The 19,085-nt window shown below is 45.3% G+C and overlaps 1 protein-coding gene across 1 annotated transcript in view; it reads right to left on the bottom strand.

Annotated features, from left to right (window-relative positions):
- Window positions 1–19,085, bottom strand: part of Slc6a5 (solute carrier family 6 member 5) — a 50,852-nt gene that overhangs the window by 17,508 nt on the left and 14,259 nt on the right. Inside the window, exons 6-10 of the mRNA XM_015476395.2 lie at window positions 17,621–17,762; window positions 14,774–14,906; window positions 7,262–7,396; window positions 5,462–5,565; window positions 3,543–3,667 (exon numbers count right to left, since the gene is read on the bottom strand). Of these exons, the coding sequence (XP_015331881.1) occupies window positions 3,543–3,667; window positions 5,462–5,565; window positions 7,262–7,396; window positions 14,774–14,906; window positions 17,621–17,762 (639 nt within the window). The remainder of the gene's footprint in view (window positions 1–3,542; window positions 3,668–5,461; window positions 5,566–7,261; window positions 7,397–14,773; window positions 14,907–17,620; window positions 17,763–19,085) is intronic.

The following is a 19,085-nucleotide window of genomic DNA, read 5'->3' as shown; positions in this document are numbered from 1 at the left end:
GATACAGATGGGCAGGAGATGGCACTCAAAAAGCAGTCTCCTTTGGAGTGTTCATTTCTGGAGTAGACCCCTGGGAAGACTCCCTTCCCTATGCCTGTCATAAAAGTAGAGCACATTTGGTATCATCATCAATACCACCTTCAGCCCCCCACCCCAATTTCTGATGTGGTCAAGATTTGGGGTCAGTTTTCTCTCAGCAAGAGAAACAATAAAAGAGGTAAATAGGGAGCCTACATCATGGGAACAAATTTTTACTCCTCACACTTCAGATAGAGCCCTAATATCCAGAGTATACAAAGAACTCAAAAAATTAAACAATAAGAAAACAAATAACCCAATCAACAAATGGGCCAAAGACCTGAACAGACACTTCTCAGAGGAGGACATACAATCAATCAACAAGTACATGAAAAAATGCTCACCATCTCTAGCAGTCAGAGAAATGCAAATCAAAACCACCCTAAGATACCATCTCACTCCAGTAAGATTGGCAGCCATTATGAAGTCAAACAACAACAAATGCTGGAGAGGATGTGGGGGAAAGGGTACTCTTGTACATTGCTGGTGGGACTGCAAACTGGTGCGGCCAATCTGGAAAGCAGTATGGAGATTCCTGGGAAAGCTGGGAATGGAACCACCATTTGACCCAGCTATTGCCCTTCTTGGACTTTTCCCTGAAGACCTTAAAAGAGCGTACTACAGGGATACTGCTACATCGATGTTCATAGCAGCACAATTCACAATTGCTAGACTGTGGAACCAACCCAGATGCCCTTCAATAGATGAATGGATAAAAAAAATGTGGCATTTATACACCATGGAGTATTACGCAGCACTAAAAAATGACAAAATCATAGAATTTGCAGGGAAATGGATGGCACTAGAGCAGATTATGCTTAGTGAAGCTAGCCAATCCCTAAAAAACAAATACCAAATGTCTTCTTTGATATAATGAGAGCAACTAAGAACAGAGCAGGGAGGAAGAGCAGGAAGAAAAGATTAACATTAAACAGATACATGAGGTGGGATGGAAAGGGAGAGAAAAGGGAAATTACATGGTAATGGAGGGAGACCCTCATTGTTATACAAAATTACATATAAGAGGTTGTGAGGGGAATGGGAAAATAAACAAGGAGAAATATGAATTACAGTGGATGGGGTAGAGAGAGAAGATGGGAGGGGAGGGAGGGGGGATGGTAGAGGATAGGAAAGGTAGCAGAATACAACAGTTACTAATAGGGCATTATGTAAAAATGTGGATGTGTAACCGATGTGATTCTGCAATCTGTATTTGGGGTAAAATTGGGAGTTCATAACCAACTTGAATCTAATGTATGAAATATGATATGTCAAGAGCTTTATAATGTTTTTCAACAACCAATAAAAAAAAATTAAAAAAAAAAAAAAAGATTTGGGGTCATAATTTTGAAAGAAATGCCTCCCTTAGAAGGGAGTAGTGAATGAATCAGAACAGTGTTCGGTCATTAAGGAGAACCTGTTTTTGACTAAAGACCAAAGCTTAGTTACCAACGTTGGTTTAGCAAAAATATCCTGAATGTCTTCAGGCGAATAATGTTGCATATTACAATATGGGTGAAATTCAAGGCAAGTCTGATCCCAAGTATCTGACCTGGATTCTGCAGAACCTTCTTTATACCAGAGGTAATAAACTTGTAAAGTACACATAAGAATATATGCAAGTTCAGATGAGCAGAAATAGCTACCCTAAGGGATCTAGGGGACAGTCCCATGGGCCACTGCTTTCTCTCCTTTGGGGAAGGAAGCCCACTGTTTCTGTACCAAAGACCAAGTATCAGTGCCACAGGCTAGACCTTCTAGATGTGCTCTTCTCCCTGTTAGATCAGAGGAATACTGAAAAACACTGGAAAGGGAAAATTCCAGAAACACAGACAATTGTCTGCTGCTCTTCACACAGAGAATAAGCCAAATTCTATTGGAATTTGAGCCACATGTCCAACCCAGATTCCTTTCTGAGGGCAGGAAAGAGCTCAGAACTGTTAACTTATGTGGCCTGCATCTCAAAAAATCACTATTTCTGGCAGCTTGGCCATTTGTTTCCAACAAGCTCAGTAATGTCACAAAAAAAAAAATAGCAAGATGCCTCAGATAAGTGCTAGAAAGTGGGGCACATGCATCTGCTTCAGCAACTCTGCTGGGAGGAAATGAGGTTACAGGACAGCTGGGGGTGGCTCAGACACTCCTGAGGACAGAGCCTTCTCACCTCCTTCCTCTCTCTGCCTCACAAAGAGTTTGCAGGAAAAAGCATTTGCTGAGCTCCCAGGGCCCCTCTAATTTAGCGGCCCCTCTAATTTAGCACACTGCTGCAGAACCAAACATCCCTCAGGGTTTCATGGGCTTCACACTCTCCCCAGGGAGAGCAAGCACACCCCCCCAACAGTGCAATAGAGCTGCTCTTTAACTCTTTGAGGCTCTGTCAGCACAAATTAAAGCCACAATTAATTATCCTCAAGGAAACAGAAGAAATCGATCAGCCCACCCAAAAGGTGACATTTCTAGAGCTTCCTTCTCTCCTCTAATGACATCCGAGCCATTATGTGAGAACAGCAATGAGGTCCTTGTAGAAAAGATGACTGCCAGACGATCCTGGCACAGGTTCACCTCTGGATGGCCGGGGAGCCAGGAACGTGCCCCTTAGTACCTGGCACAACCCCTGCACACTGAGGCACCTCACAAGTGCCTAATTAGAGAGTAAGACCATAGTGACAAGCAATAACCACAGCGAAATCCCTCCATCCCCCAAACCCTCTAAATACCCAGACCCTTTATTGAGAGCCAGAGTAGGTGGAAAACAAAGAGTTAAATAAAAATCTTCAATGCTCTCTCTGTAAATGCTAATTCTAGAAATATGGAATAAATAAAAGTGAAAGCTGTAAACTTGAAAGCACCATATAAATGTTAGCCATGAATACAAGCATCACTTGGGTAGAGAGAACAATTATTCCACAGCCCCCCCCTCCCACCAGCCACCATCATCCAACCTTTCCACTCACTGGGGAAAATGAAAGAGCAGGTCTGCATTGCTAACTAAGCAGAAGGCCTCGAGAACACATCTGACCTAACCATCGGGAAAGTGCTTTGTAAGGAAAAGGCTCCTCGCAAGCCAGTGCTCATTAAGTGTTCATGCCTGGTTCCCACACAGCCCTCTGAGAGGAATGTCATCCTGTGGCAGGCTGTGGCCACATCAGCTCCAGGGGCACTGATTTGCTTAATTAGTCCTCTACTCGTACCTAACAGGTATGACAGGTAGAGACCTTACTCACTCAGGCTGGGTGGCGTTAAGAGAAGGAAGGGAAGACGGAGGAGGGGGGAAAGGAAATGAGGCTTTTTAAAGCCATCTCTCTGGTTAGAGACAGGTCAACTCATGCTGCTGTGGGCTTCCCCCTGAAGCCTGTCTTGGTCCCTCTGTAGAGGCGCACTCAGGCTCCCCACCCTCCACCTGTTCCAGAAAGTCAGGTGACCCCCGAACCTCCCTGACACAGCAGGGGACCAAGTCCCCATACCTTGGTCCGCCACATTCTCAATGTTGACTTTGCGTTCATTGGCCATGAAGCCGATAACGGAGAAGATGACGAAGCCGGCAAAGATGCTTGTGGCACTGTTGGTGCAGGTTACAATTAGAGTGTCCCTGGAAGGGAGAGACCAGCGTTTGCCATTAAGTGAGTGGGAAGGACAAATGCGTAACATGTGGTGTGTGCATATGCGTATGTGTGTGCATGTTTGCATGAAGGAGGAGAACTCAGCCACTGACCTAACCAACTCCATTTTTTTAGGGGCCAGAAGATTCAGTATCTGGTGGGGGGGGGGCTCACTCTCAGCTCCAGAGATACTGTCTCGGTTCCCTGGTGAACGCTCACCAGACACTGAATGTTCTGGCACCTTAATCTTGAACATCTCTCCAATCCTGTCTCTCCACACACCCCTCTCCCACTCATTCCTACTCATTTCTACCTTAGGCTGCTTCTGCACTTGGAAATTGTACCCCCTCGCCCTTTGCACCTGCTGAAATTCAGCCCAGTCTAAATCTCACCTCACAAGGCTGTGCCAGACCATGCAGGCCACAACACAGCTGTCATCTCTTCCTGTAGTTTCAGAGATGCTTAAGGAAAGTTTAACCAGTGAGTTAATGGATTCCTATGGCAGATGCTATGGACTAAAACTCTCCATCCAACCATGAGCCTGAGCTCACCACACCCGGTTGCCAGCATTGCTTTATGCATGACCTAGAATGTGTGGGGGCAGCTACAAACAAATGGGAGCAGGGCTGCACCCTCCCAAGACCAGGTGACTAGAGGTGTTTAAGCCACTCTAATATGAGCAGCACTCGCATGGCTCATCACCATCCTCTATTCCCAAAGTTGTGCTATAAGGTGCTTGAGACATTGAAAGCTGAGTCTAGGTGCCAGAGGTCTCCTAGGTCCTATTGCTGTGCATGGCTATGCACCCTGCTGAATACCCCTTCTTAAAATCAACTAAACTTGTATTCCATGAATGTGTTGAGTCTAGTGAGTGTGTCTGACAATCTGAACCTGAAACCATACCCATGATCTTACACCTCTTCACCTTGATCCTAAGCTTTGTGAAGACTGGGACATTTTGAATCTTTCTGTCTCTTTCTTGGTTCATAAAGTACCTCATATAGTATTTTTTAAATAATTTATAAAATATCTCATAAAATATTTATTAAATAAAATAAATAAATATTTAACAAACAATCACGAACATATCATGAATATTTCAAAATATCTCATAAAATATCTCATGCAGTATTTTTAAAGTAATAATAAACAATACTTCCATTTATTGAGCATCAACTATGGGCAAAATATTGCTCTGAGGGCTTCGCATACAACATCTCTCACCCCTCAACAAAATATTATCATGTGTGTTTCGTAGATAAGAAACAGATGTTCCAAGACGGATGTATCTATCCTTGTCTGGGAGGTTTACAAAATGGTGGATTCATAGTCAAGTGCACTCTGACTTCCAAGGTGATCTTTCTAGTGTACCATCCCGTCTTTCCTGTGGAGAGTCTCTAAAAAAATATTTGTCAAGTGACCGACGACCATACTTAGTAGGTGGTTGATTACTATTTGATATTATGTGGATAGTAGTTCACAAATGACTCTCAGGGGATGCAGCTGGCTGCATGGCGATCTCCAGAGGGCCTCAATCCCATCCTCTAAACAGCCACTGAGCCACCAACATGTGTCAGAGTCAGCAGTGCAAGTTGGGGTCTGGAAGTTGGCAGCCAGGCTTGGCAGGTGGCTTCTGCTAGGCCAGAGGCAAATCTAGAGATCTGTACATCAGGTAAGGTGTGAGGGTGTGGTATCAGATTCCTGATAACTCAGTCAGTTGTTCCACCCCAACCCTATTTTTCACTCACCAGCTACCTCTGGCTCTTGGGAGGGCCTCCACTTACCTGTAGCAATTGTTATGGAATTTGTTATAAGAAGAAAGAGTGATCAGACCTCCCCATGCGGCAGATAAAGAGAAGAAAATCTGAGTGGCAGCATCTTTCCACACCTGGAAGGCCAAAGGAGAGAAGAGTCAAGGTCACCGAAGGAGACTGGCTTTGGGGGAGGGGCCATCTTACATGCCCAATGGCACATCATCTTCCCAGGGAAAAGGCAGACAAGGCAAGATGACATTGGACACCAACATAAATGAGAAATATATCTCACTTGTGCCAGTAAATTACCTGAGAGATTTTTAACTCCCTCTAATCAAAAGGGAGGAACTTGATAAGCCATATGCACATTTCATGCTCATATTTCCTACCACATAAACCCAGACGTAAGAGGAGAGCCCTTTCTTTAGAAGAATAATTTACAACAGCAAAATATAGTCATAAAAAGCCTTTTAAGTTGATATTACTATGGATTACAACAACTGCTATTAAAAACCTGAAATTCTATGACCCCCGGTGATAGTAAAGAAAACCTGGTGCCACAAGAGAGTAGACCTCACAGTGCCACACCCTTCCTGAGCTTGGCTGATGCCACATCTTGGTTCTGTTAGGTAATTCTTCTTGATTGTCTTCATAAAACTCCAGGTCACTCAAGAGTTCAAGCTATAGCCTTATGTGATTTATATGGTAGGTTTCCTATCATCTGTGTAAATTAAATTCTATTTTTAAATTGTGCTTATCAACACAAAGAAAGTTCAAGTGCGTGCTGGCAAAGTCTGCGCCTGCCTCAATATTCACTCCTCGATGTCTTCCTAGAAGCAAAGTTGTGATTTGATTTAAGGGCATCTGTATGTCCAGCTTCCCCACCTAGGGAGAGAAATAACATGACTTTATTTCTGGCCAAATGTCCGAAAGTAAATTGTTATGTTGGACTTCTGGGGCTTCTCCTCTTTAAAAGAGAAGGAGGCTGCTTTTCTCTACCCCTACCCTTTGTGCTACCTGGAATGCTGTTATGATGACTAGAGCTCTAGCAGCTATATGGATGCTGATCATTGAGGATGGTGGGGCAGAAAGAGAGGAACCTGGTCTCTGATGACACCAGGGGGGTCACTCAACAGGTCCTTGACTATCACCATAGTGCATGAGGAACAAATTAATTATATCTTGTTTAAACTGATATTAGATGGAGATCTTCTGTTATGTGCAGCCAAATTCCATCCTAGTTATGTGTTTTTTAACATACTCTGAAAAAGCAGAGCTTTCTTTAAGGTGAGAAAAATTCATCTCTCATTAAACAATCACCCCCTCATCTGGGGCTTTGGGGACTGTGAATTTTGAGTAAGATGTGCCTGTACTGAATAGGCAAAGGGAAAGGTCAAGCATGTATGCGTCTTCTGTGTGTGTACAAGAAGTAGTCAAATGTGTCTGTGGCTTTTAAAGCAACAGCACTGCTTGCAGTGTACCTAAGTGCTGCTATATTCCAACCAACAAAACTATGTGCACTATAATTCATAACAGGTAAGTTGTGTGAGGTGGCCCAGAGCTACCAAAGGGATTTCATTCTTAATTATCAGCCTTTGTGACTTCTCCAGCTATAGGACAACTATTCCAGGAATCTGAAAACCCTCAGCTACCCATTAAATATTTCCTGAGCGCATAATGTGCCAAGATTATCAGGGGTTTGTAGAAGCAGACAGTGAGATTCCCTGGGGGAGGAGATCTGACCCTTTCTGCCAAACACCATCCCAGGGAGACCTATCCCTGAAGGCTCCCCCCACCCAGGGTCCACTATAAATGAAACAGTGAGCCCACCGTGGCATCTGTGAGTTTCTCCCACTTGGGTGTGATGAAGTACCAGATCCCAGCTCCAGCTCCAGGCAGGGTGACTCCTCGGATGAGGAGGATCACCAGCACAACATAGGGGAATGTGGCCGTGAAGTATACCACCTGGAAGAGCCACAGGCAGAGGGGCAGAATGAGCACACCTGCAGCAGATTGTCACCCAGGCACATGGGCCTGCTGTGAGTTCTCCCCAGACTCTGCCAGGGCTGGGGGCACAGGGAGAGGACAAGGACCAAAGGTGAGTCAGAGAGGGCCAGAAATACAGCATCCAGAACACCCAAGGCTGCGAGGTGTGTCGTCCTTGAGTCAGAGGGCTGGTGGGGAGATGTCACTCTGCCCAGCCTCTGAGTGGACAATTCCCTGAGGAACCTCAAGGGAAGGAGGAAGGCTTTTTAACCTCCCTTCCCCAAACTCCCACCCCACTGCCTGGTGAAGGCCCTCACCGCCCCCATTAGAGATCAATGTTCCCCCTGCTCCCCACTTTGGTACTGGGGACTGAACTCAGGGATGCTTTGTCACTGAAGGACATCCCCAGTCCTTTTTATTTTTTATTTTAAAACAGGGTCTTGCTAAGTTGCTGAGGCTGGCCTTGAACTTTTGATTCGCCTGCCTCAGCCTCCCTAATAGCTAGGATTGCAGGCATGTGCCACCAATCCCAGGAAGAGGAATTTTTTTAGCTTAAGCCTCTATCCCTGCCTATGCAGACACCTTACATGTGGCAGCCCAGTAAGGTAAAAAGATCAGATTTAGACACATTTGGTTCAGGTGAAATTGAACCTCTAGTACTAAGTAATTATATGACATTGGACAAGTTACTGAGTTCTCTGAATCTCAGTTTCTGGGGACAAAAGTACTTTTTTTTTTTATAATTTTTTTATTGTTTAATTTTCGGCGGACACAACATCTTTGTGTGTATGTGGTGCTGAGGATCGAACCCGGGCCGCACGCATACCAGGCGAGCGCGCTACCGCTTGAGCCACATCCCCAGCCCCCAAAGTACTTTTCTTACAAATAACTGTGAGGATTAAATGAGCTAATGCCTGGACAGCAGCTGGCATGCACCTGATCTATAACAAACGGATGGTCACCAGATACGGTGAAGTTCAACAGGCATTTGTTGAGGGCCTCCTACCCACTGGCTAGCATGTCAGGCATTTGTTGCCTAAAGATGAAGAGGCTTACAATGTAGAAGACCTAGAGACAAGGTCTGAATAACAGGCAAAGCAGTTACACACAGGACACTGCAGAAGTCCAGGGAAGGGCACTGTGTCCAGCCTGGGAGTTTCTAAAAGATTTCTGGAGATGACTCTGAGCTGGATCTTAGAAGATGAGTGTGACTTCAAGGTAGGAAAGCAAGGTCGGAAGGTGAAGGGAGAAAGTGGGCAAGGCAGGTGTGAGAGGGCAAAGCACTACTCACTCTTAGAAGAGTACAAAGTTGGGGCTGAGAGTGGAGAAAGGGGAGGCTAGTGACATTGGAGTGACCGTGAGTGTCCCAGATTACAATGGTGGGTTCTGGAAGTGGGGGACAAGGGTCAACAAGCATTGGGAGGTAACATCAGCAGAACTTAGGGACTTGTTGGATGGGGATGTGTTGGAGGTACTTTCCTTCCTTACCTGTCAATCAAGCCTCAGGTTAAGGAAGGGCTTGGGATTAAGATGGTAGATGGGGAAGAGAGCAGACTGTAGTAGCTCAGGCTCTAGGGTCACGTGGGCCTGAGAGCTAACCCTGACTCCACCACTTACAAGCTGGGTCACCTTGAAAAGTGACTTAAGCTCTCTGAGTCCCAGTGTCCACACTGCAAGGTGGTGCTCCCAGTACGCTCCTCACGGGGCCACTAAAAGAGGACATTGGAACAATCATACAAAGAGTATGGACCTGAAACACTAGAAACAAAAGTGCCACTTCAGAGCCTTGCCTAGAACTCGCCAGTCCTAAATTTAACAACACCAAGAACCCTTAGCTCACAAGCAGGCTATATCCCAAAAATGTATCATAAGATGCTTGGTGAAATGAGAGCCCACAAAAGTCCTCTCTTACCCATGGGTGGGCATTATAGCTGAGGGAGTACTGTTGGCTTAGAGCCATCTCCTTTCCTCCTGCATCTTCCATCCTGGAAGTGTTCCATCTAACTAGAACACTGGCCCCTGTGAGTGGGAGCAGAATTCTTGACACACACCGGCTGTATAGACTCTAGTACCTGGCTGGGGGCTCCAGCCTGGCAGCTAGGGAAAGGAACTGAGATTTCAAGGGATGGGAACTAAAATGGAAACTTCAAAAGAGATGGATTGGGAAAGGTTAAAGTCCTGGGGTCAGTTCCTTTATTCAAATAAACAAACAAATAGATGAATACATAGGACAGGTAATATGAGCCATGCACAGTTATGCATCTGGGACATATCAGTAAACAAAGCAGGTGATACATCTATTGGGGGAAAAATAGAGCAGGAAAAGGAGACAGGCATACTGCATAAATGGTTAGGAAAATGGCCATATTAAAATGGGTGGCCACAGGCTGGGGATAGAGGGCAATGACAGAGCACTTGCCTGACATATGTGAGGTCCTGGGTTCCAATACCACCAGCAAAATGAAATGGGCGGCCAGGGAAGGCCTCATTGAGAAGTGAATGTGAGCCAACCAGGTGTCTGGGAGAGCATGCTAGATAGAGGAAAGAGCTGGAATAATGGTCCTAAGAAGGGCAGATGTGTGCTCTATAGGGATATCAAGGAGGCTGGCCTGGAATGAGAGAGGAGTAGGAGAGAGGAAGCCTGCAGTCAAGGCAGAGAGGAGCAGGTCTCACAGAGCCAGATGAACTGTTAAGGACTCTGGTTTTCATTTTGTGGAAGAAGGAAGGCTGCAGCAGGGGTTTGGGCAGATTAGTAACATAATGTCATATTTAACAGTGTCACCTTCTGCAGGTACTGCCAGGAGCAAGGGAGGGGCAATAACAGGAGGAAACCTGTCAGCAAACCAAGCAAGGGATGGCGATGGCTCCCCCAGGAGATCAGTAGAGCTGATAAGAAACCATCAGACTGGACATGATTTCAAGGAGAGCCAAGAGAATGTCCTACATATCTAATGTGAGAAAAAGAAGAGTCAAGGATGACTCCAAGGTGTGTGGTCTCAGCAAATGGAATGGGGAAGTTACTTTTGATGCTAAACCCAATTACTCAAGGCCAACCTCTTACTTTCTAGCTGCAGACCCAGGGACAGGCTGGCCTCTTCACCTCTCCACTGCCACCACCAGGACAGGATGCCTCTTCCCTGCCCCCCAGGACAGCAGTCTCACAATGCTAAGGATTGTGGGCAAGAGACAGCAACAGCTCCCTCCTATTCCTGCAAACCTGCTTCTCTCTTCCCTTTTAAGGGTGAGAGAAAGTGAAACCTTTGTGCACAGAGATGTTACAAAACCCAAGGACATCTGACATCTCAGGAGAAAATCGCCCCACCCTGGGCTGGTGCACCTGCACTCTTAGCTGTGAGACAGGACTAGAGGGAGGAGAAGTCACAAGCCAGGGATGGCCTTTACCAGTCTGACTTCCAACCTCACCCCAAGACAATAGTGGCAGGGGACGCTGCAACTGAGGAGCCTGCAGGAGGAAACACCAGGACTCCTCCCAGCCTAACCAGCTGAGAGCTGTTCCCATTTGACTGTTGACAATGTTTAGACACCGCCACGCCTGGAGTTCTGCTATGGACCAGATATATTAGTCCCATTTCGAAGAAAAGAATACCTCTCAGGTCTTGGTGACCTGAGAGGGCTGACAGTTTGGTTTATAAATCCTGAGAATGCCTCAAATGCAAGAGAGGTGTCCACAGAAGCTTCAAGCCCAGTTCATTCCCTGTGTTGGGGAAACTTGAGAATGTAACTATTTCAGGATGGACTGTCAAAGGAATTAAACTTGAACAATAATGAATTATACTTGGCAGGAGTGACTGACTAGTTGGTCTCAGTCTGTCGGCCTGAATCCTTGAGGCATCCTTCTCACAACAGGGTCCCTGAACAGGTGGTACGGCCGCACGAGCTAATTAGGTGAGCTTTGCTCTGTTGCCATAACTTTCAGGAAGAGCAGCCCCTGTGGTCAGATGGGCTGTGCTTGACCTTCAGGCTGTCTGCTGGTCGCCCCTGTCTCTAGAGCTCTAGCTGCTTAAAGGCTTTGGTCTCAGAAGAAACAACCAACCATTATTGTCTCCTCAGGTCCTAAATAAGAGGAACTGAGTTTATTGTGCTGCAGGAAAGGAAGGACATCTCTGTGGCATAGAAATGACTGTGCTGGGGGAATTTCAATGACAAAGGAGTTTGCCATAATGAGCAGCTTCAGTCATGCCATTCACATTCACCTTGGCTCTCAAATAATTTTCATGATTAATATCTGTACAACCCAGGCCAGGATAATAAATTGTGGTTCATTATTTCTGGTATCCCACATTGAAAAAAAAAAATTGGTCATTGATCTTTGGTCAGAAGACTTCCTCAATAAAGAGGGGATAAGTTAACAGATCTAAAGAAAATAAAAACCTGCTCAGGACATCCTCTCCTAGAAAGGCTACAAAATTCAGCATCAAGGAATAAATTCTGAATTGGCTGGAAGAACTGATTATAAGGCATTCCAAAACAGCACAGAAGAGCAAGGCTTAAAAGAATCCTAGCGAATGTTTACTCAGGCCCTTGACTTTGCAAATGAGAAAAGTAAGGTCCAGATGCATCCTGGGATTTCCCAAGTCACATGTTGAGTTGCAGAGACTGGAGAGGAGTATGGAGGTCCTGACCCACAGTGGGAGGATGATGGATTCCCAATTCACATTTCCCACCAGCAGTCCCTCCTTGAAGAGAAGGCCAGACAGAATCTAGGCCTCATAGCAAGACAGACTTGGGTTCAAATTCTAACAGCCGTGGAAGACTGTGACCTCAGGCAATTTGGTCTCCCTTGATGAGCTTATAAAATGTAACCAATGTACTTACCCCAGCAGGGGGTTGTGAAAGTTGAATGAACAAATGCTTGTGCAACTGTCAACATAGTGCCTGGCACAGCTGTTGCACAAAACTCCCTTTCTCTTCCCATTTCCTCCAAAACAGCACTGTTTTTGAGATGCCACCGTGGCACAAGACCCCCTTAATACATAGACATTTATAATAATAAAAATGAAAAGAGGGGCTGGGACTGTGGCTCAGCAGTAGAGCGCTCGCCTAGCACGTGCGAGGTCCTGGGTTCGATCCTCAGCACCACAAGAAAGAAAGGAAGGAAGGAAGGAAGGGAGTGAGTGAGTGAGTTGTGTCCAACTACTTCTAAAAAATAAATGTTTAAAAAAAATGAAAGGAGCTAATGTCATACGCCAGGTTTACACATGCACTATCTCATTCGTTCCTCACAGCAATCCTATGAGGCATGTACTGTCATCCTCAATATACAGATAAGGAGCCAGTTTCCAAAGGTTAAATAGCTTGTCCAAGTCGGTACTTGAACTCAGATTGGTCTGACTCTGGAGGCACCAGGTCATTTTTCCTCACGCCACCAAGAAGGCTGCTGTTCTCTCTGCTCCTCATTCATCACCTCTTCTCCAGCCAGGCACATCTTCACCTTCTAGCCTAGCCACTAGATCACGGTTTAGTGATAAGGGCAGTCTCCACCCTTAGCCACAAGAGGCAATCCTGCTGGTGGAATATTGGTCCAACAAACACTTGGCTAGTCTTGTTGACCAATCCCTTGGCTGGGCCCTTTGAGGACAATGGAATTCCCTTCCTAGCTCAGTGCCAAGCCACAGAAGACAAGGACTCCAGGAAATCTAAGGCCACTCTGGGCATTGTTGTTAGGGTCACTTTAACATTGTCCTATCTTCCTATAGCCTTAAAAAGCCACGATCCAGCCTCTAGTACTCTGAGCTAATCCCAGCTCTTATTATAGAAGGATAAACCGAAGTCAGAGAAGAAAGTGACACCACCTCCCCAGCGCACTCAGCAAGTGTTCAGACAGGATAATGCTAAAGATAGAGGGCCTTAGACGTCACCCACCTGCCTTCCCCTTAGAAATGAGGAAACCAAAATTTCCTAAAATAGCTAAGATGAAAACATTCTCTTTTCATTTGTTGACAAGAACAAACAAAATCTTAGAGCAAATTAAAAACCCCATCAAGTTTCACAGCCCAAGTGGAGATGTCCCTCTTCAGCAAACACCAGGAGAAGTCCCCAAGATCAAGAACACAGGTCCCCTCCCTCACAGTCTGATTGTCTCTAGCTGGCTTGACTCTTCCCACATTGTGCGATTTGAGTTCTGCGACCTGTCTCAGGTGACCATGACATACCTGCCAATGCTCATGATTTACATCCCTGTGGCACTAGATTATCTAGAAAGAACCAGAAAGACCTGTAATCAAAGGGCACCCAGGAGCAGGTCCATATGCCCAGAGAGAACACAGATTGGCTTATGTGGCCAAGGGGTGCCAGCCAGGTTTGAGTATCTGGTTGGGTGCATTCTGAGGACTGAGGATTGGAGGTGGACAGACCAGCCTCCCCACACGGTCTGATCCTTCCAAAATCAGTTGGTGATAATGTCACCACAGAAAGCCCTGGCCTGGATACTTGAACCAAATCTCACTGCACACCCTATGATCTCAGAGTCCACCATTACATATTCATTCCTTGGGTCTTAAAGACGTTTTCATTTTCATTCTGAAGCATGCAAGTGCCTTTTGGAGTCACCAGATATTACTGGTTGTTTTGTAATGCAAAAAAGGATTTGGTCAACCCATCAGTGGGGTTTTTCCAAGACAGCAGGAGGACAGAAAAACGTCAATGTGGCCCTATAACAATGGCCAGTGTGGCTTGGGATTGCCTGAACTCCCGGCCTTCTGTGGCTTGGAAATGAGCTGCAGAGGGAGTTTCATAGTTTCCCAGGGGCCCAACCAAGAGACTGCTCAGTGAGACTAGCCCAGCATTGGCTCAGTCAGTCCCACTGACAGGAACTGTCCTCCTTTAGTGCTGGGGGCCTGAGGGTTGAGAAAGTGTCAAGCTGGGTGCTGGAAGAAGGGCATGAAAACCAACAACATGATGGTGGAATGAGAAGGACTCCCCTGCAGTTTTGATCTGCAACCATCTTCTTGGCAGAAGCAATATCTGACCTGGCAGTCAGACCCAGAGGCAAGTAAACAAAAGCACGAACTTGAGAGTTTAAGGGAAGCAACCAAATCACATCCATCTGTGGAAGGAGTGTCTGCCCTAATGGGACAGGGAGGAAACTGATCACAGTACCTAGAGCTCTGAACACATCTGTCTTATTGGGTCCCTACAAGAACAGTGTTACTATCCCCATTTTACAGACAGGAGTGAAGTCACTTTCCCAGAGCTCCACAGCTACCATGGGGCAGAATCAGAATTAGCACCCACATCCACAGACTCCCTTCCCATTGTTCTGTTGCCTGCTCTATGACACAGCCACCCCTGGGCGTTCCACAGCTTTCTCTTACTTAGATAAACCTAAGTTCTTACTTTTCCTGAAGTCTTGATTCCTTTAGCCAGGGATGCGTACACGATTACCCAAGCCAGGAAGAGGCAGAAAGCTAGTGGCCACCTGATCTCCCCAGGATACTCAATCCCAGCAGAAATCTTCAGCACGAAGTACCTGAGGATTAAAAGAGAAGGGAGGGAGAGGAATGAGAGGGAAAGAAGAGGAAGTGACAGTCCCCAGCAGAGCCAGGAGCTTTGAACAAACCCAGCAATGTCCCCCAGCCTCCTCACCAGGGACCTAATCAGATCAGGTTGTGAGGGATTTGCAGATCTGGGCCCTCGCCCATAGCTGTCTGCAGAGACACCAGCTGGATCTACTGTGCTCTTAATGATGTGCTAGGAGGACACTTGTGGCCCTCGGCACAATTCTGAGCCAGACAGTCAGCCCACCATCATCTGGAACTGCCGCAGAAGTGCAATTGAAATTCCAAACTGTCAAGCATAATTTCTGTGTGTTTTCTACATTGTTCTAGTGGGTTATAAGAATATTTGCATAATGCTAAATTTGAAAAATTAGTACACAGTAGAAACTGCTTATGCTAAATGACTAGAAATGCTCTGTATTTTAGTTCAGGTTGCGCTGCGCAGGTCCTGAAGCTGAGGTCAGCTACAATGTACAAGAAGGGGTGGCCTGACCTTATTCAAGCATTGTATTCAAAGCAGATATACAGGTGCCAACAGAAGCAGGCTGCTGGTCATCTGCAGCTGCTATTGACAACCTGTGTCAATGAAGAAGTCACAGCCTGCCTGGCCTCTCCCACATCCCTAGCAGGTGAATGGAGCCTGGCTGGATGGCTAGCAGGGCAGCCTCCATCCTGAGACCAGGAGTCAATTTCAAGGTCACTGAGCCTGATAGCATATTCAGTCACTTTGACTCAGTGACAACCTAGCCACGCCTGCTGTATGAAATTGCTATTTGTAGGTCCACATTTTTCTGTGTCCTGAACAAAGCGCCATCAAGAAACCAGACTCCACAGGGCTGTACAGGTTCTGACCTGCCGAGGGAAATGCAGATGGTGGTGCCATTCCTGACCTGGCCAGCTTCACAGCCTCCTGCCAGCTAGCCAGAGCCTCCTTCGGGCTGTTCTGCCACACTCAGTCATGCCCTTCAAAACAGGCAGGGCCAGGTTTTGTGAGGAAAGAGCCTCCTTCAGTCCCAAACCTGGGAGCAAATGGGCTCAAAATTTGAGCAGGACTAACCAATAGAAGAACTTAACTTAGCTCCATGGTACAACCTTGGGGATCAAATTTCCCAAGGTTGGGGGGAGATTTCCCCCATGTCCCCATTGCTGAAAAAATCCACTTATTCAACAATTGCACAGTGCCTTGGCCATCTCAACTACTCTGTGCTTCAGTAAGAGACCTGGGACAAGTCCCAAAAAGCTCCTGATAACATTTCTTCTTAGAAATTAAAACTGGCCCCAGGGGATCAGTAACAACCACCAAAAGCAGGTTCACAAATCATTTTCCAGGATACCCAACCACACAGATTGTGTGGTCAGATTTTGTCAGATACCACCAGGCCAGGCTCAGATTTTCATTGCTCAGAGTGAATTGAAGGCCACCCATATCACCCCTATGAGAACTGTCTTCAGAGGATCAATCACTCATCCTTAATCTCCCTTCTATCCTGCAGGGGACAACCATGCACCTTTTGAGACCATACAGAAAAGAAAATCTGAAATGGAAATTAATGGCAACTGGGAGAAATAGCGAGGTATGAGTGACCACTTCTTACCATCTAGTAAAGGCCACTAACTGCTAACCCAGATGTAGAAGCACAGAATTGTGTTCTATTCATTGTGGCCCCCACCCCACCCCTGTACCCTCCAATATCACAATCTGCATAACTAACTGGAGGGCCATCAATATAGGTATTTTATTTGGCTCCAGTGTTTTATTTGAATTATTTTTTACTAACGTTTAAAATGGGAGAGATCACATAAAAATCTAGGTTATATTTCCAACTTCTCTTGGGAAAGGGAAGCTCTGATGATGCTGATCCATATTCCCACAGGCAGTGATGAGATGGGGCTGAGCATCGCTGGCTTCCCTTACACAGGGCAGGTGTCCTCTTCAGTTTTTCACAGTCCCCACCATTCTCTATAGTCTTATGTGACTGTGCTTTACTCATTTATATTCCCTACCAGGTCCCTGAGCGCATTTGAGTTTACAATTCCTTACTTAAAGGTTAGCTGGAAAATACTCATTTTTTACCCTTGGTTGAAATGTCTACATTTACCTTCCTTAAGATAAAATTTCATGAAATTTTCTAAATCTTCCTAAAGTAGCTGAGTATTTTCTAGTATCTTTGAGCCTCAGTATTCAATGTACAGTAATATAGATATAGAAAATACAAAACTAAGCTATAGAGAGAGAGAGAAAGAGAGAGGAGGAAATTCATTCTTATTTACATTAAAACTTTGATAATGACTAGATTTCTTATTTTTTGCCTTTCTTCCCTGAAAGTAAAGAGAAGTTGGAAAAAAAAATTATCTGGTTAGCTGAAGGCCTGCCTTGATCACACTGGATCAAGGTTACAATTTTTTTCCATTATCATGATGAATTACAGAAGTATTGATCTTGTTCCCACCAGCCATCTTCCAGCCAACCCTCATCTCAAGGCCTCCAATGTATCACAATCTGCATCTGGAAGCCAAACCCGGAAAAAATGTATTTCCCTGAACCATCAAGATATACATGGAAGTGACCCACCACGCCACCCCCTCACCTCTAGTCTTTAAAATGAACATCTATAACTCACTGGGCTTCTCTTAGGAAGTTCACACACACACACACACACACACACACACTCCCCAGCCATCTTACTTGAAGTACTCTTCACTCCCACTGACAAACGTCTTGTTGGCCTGGCTGCTGAAGTTAACCATTGTCAAGTTGGGATAGGCAGTCATGCAAAACGTCGAGTTCTTGATTTGTATTTTGGGATGCTCACTAATAACACAGGAATCTGTTTAGGAGAGGATGGAAGAGAAACACAGTGAAATCTGTACAGAGAATATATACCTCTGTCTGTCGGTCTCCGTTTAAATATAAGCCAAATACACTTGCCAAGTATTAGAGGGTAAATTTGGGAAAGTGTTAACCAAGATGTAGAAGCACAGAATTGTGTTCTACTCATTGTGGCCCCCACCCCACTCCCATATGCCCAGCAGGACCTTGTACTGATAACAATGGCTCACATTTATGTGGGATCTAAGCACTTTGCAAGCATTATCTCATTTGACTGCTCACAACAATGTACACAGCAGGTACTATTATCTCCATTTTTAAAATATAGAAATGGGCTTCAAGAGGTTAAGTAACTTTACCAAAGTCATATAGCAAATGAAGAAAAGAATTTGAATTCAAACCTGGAGGTCATTGTGACTCTACAGAAAACAAATGAATTGTATGAATGAGTTTAATCAGAGATAAGCAAACTTCCTGAAGGGTTACAGCCACAGAAGCTTAGCAAGCTCATCCCAGACCCCCTGCTGGGCACCACAGCCAACCCACCAGAAGCACTCTAAGATCCCTACTCTGTTCCCCTGACCTGGGGGCGGGGGGGGAGGTGAATGGAGGCAGCAACCACACTATGCTCAGGAAAACCTGCAACAAGATCTGACATAGTGTTACTCAAGGAATCCGAACCCCCTGGGACATTTGGTGACGTCCGGAGACATTTTTAACTTTCATATCAGGGAACTGGGTGCTACTGGCATCTAGTGGGTAGAAGTCATAGGATGCTACTAAATATTCTAAAATGTACCAAGTTAGTCCCCCAAAACAAAGAATTACCCAGCACAAAATGTCAGTAGTGGTGTGGCTGAGAAGGCCTGGGATAAGAAGTGGGAATTACCATGTGAATCGTACTATGTCAGGCACGACGCTGGACCCTTTTAACAATTATTATTAGCTCACAAAATCTTCATAAAACCCAGGAGGTGCATTTTATTATCTTCATTTTAAATAGGAAGAAGCTGAAGTATTTCTTACCACATTATAATGTCTAATAGCTTTATAATAAAATACAGATAAATTGACAGATATTTTAAACAAAGAGTCCACCAGGCCTAATCCTAAAAGATACTGTTTTGTAAAGGAGTAAACAGTAATAACAACCATCACTTGTACAGCACTGATCGTGGCTTAGACACTCTTTTAAGTGTCTTATAACCACAGGCTAATTTAAGCTTCACACCACCCCTCTGAGATAGGTACTGTAATTATCTTTGTGTTACAAAGAAAGGAAACTAGAGCCCAGAGAGATGCTCACAGGGTCGTACATCAA

This window comes from Marmota marmota, unplaced genomic scaffold (genome assembly GCF_001458135.2).
Source record: "Marmota marmota marmota unplaced genomic scaffold, marMar, whole genome shotgun sequence".
Lineage (NCBI taxonomy): Eukaryota > Metazoa > Chordata > Mammalia > Rodentia > Sciuridae > Marmota > Marmota marmota.
The sequence above is the reverse complement of the archived record's forward strand: the minus strand, read 5'-3'. Positions and strand labels throughout refer to the sequence as shown.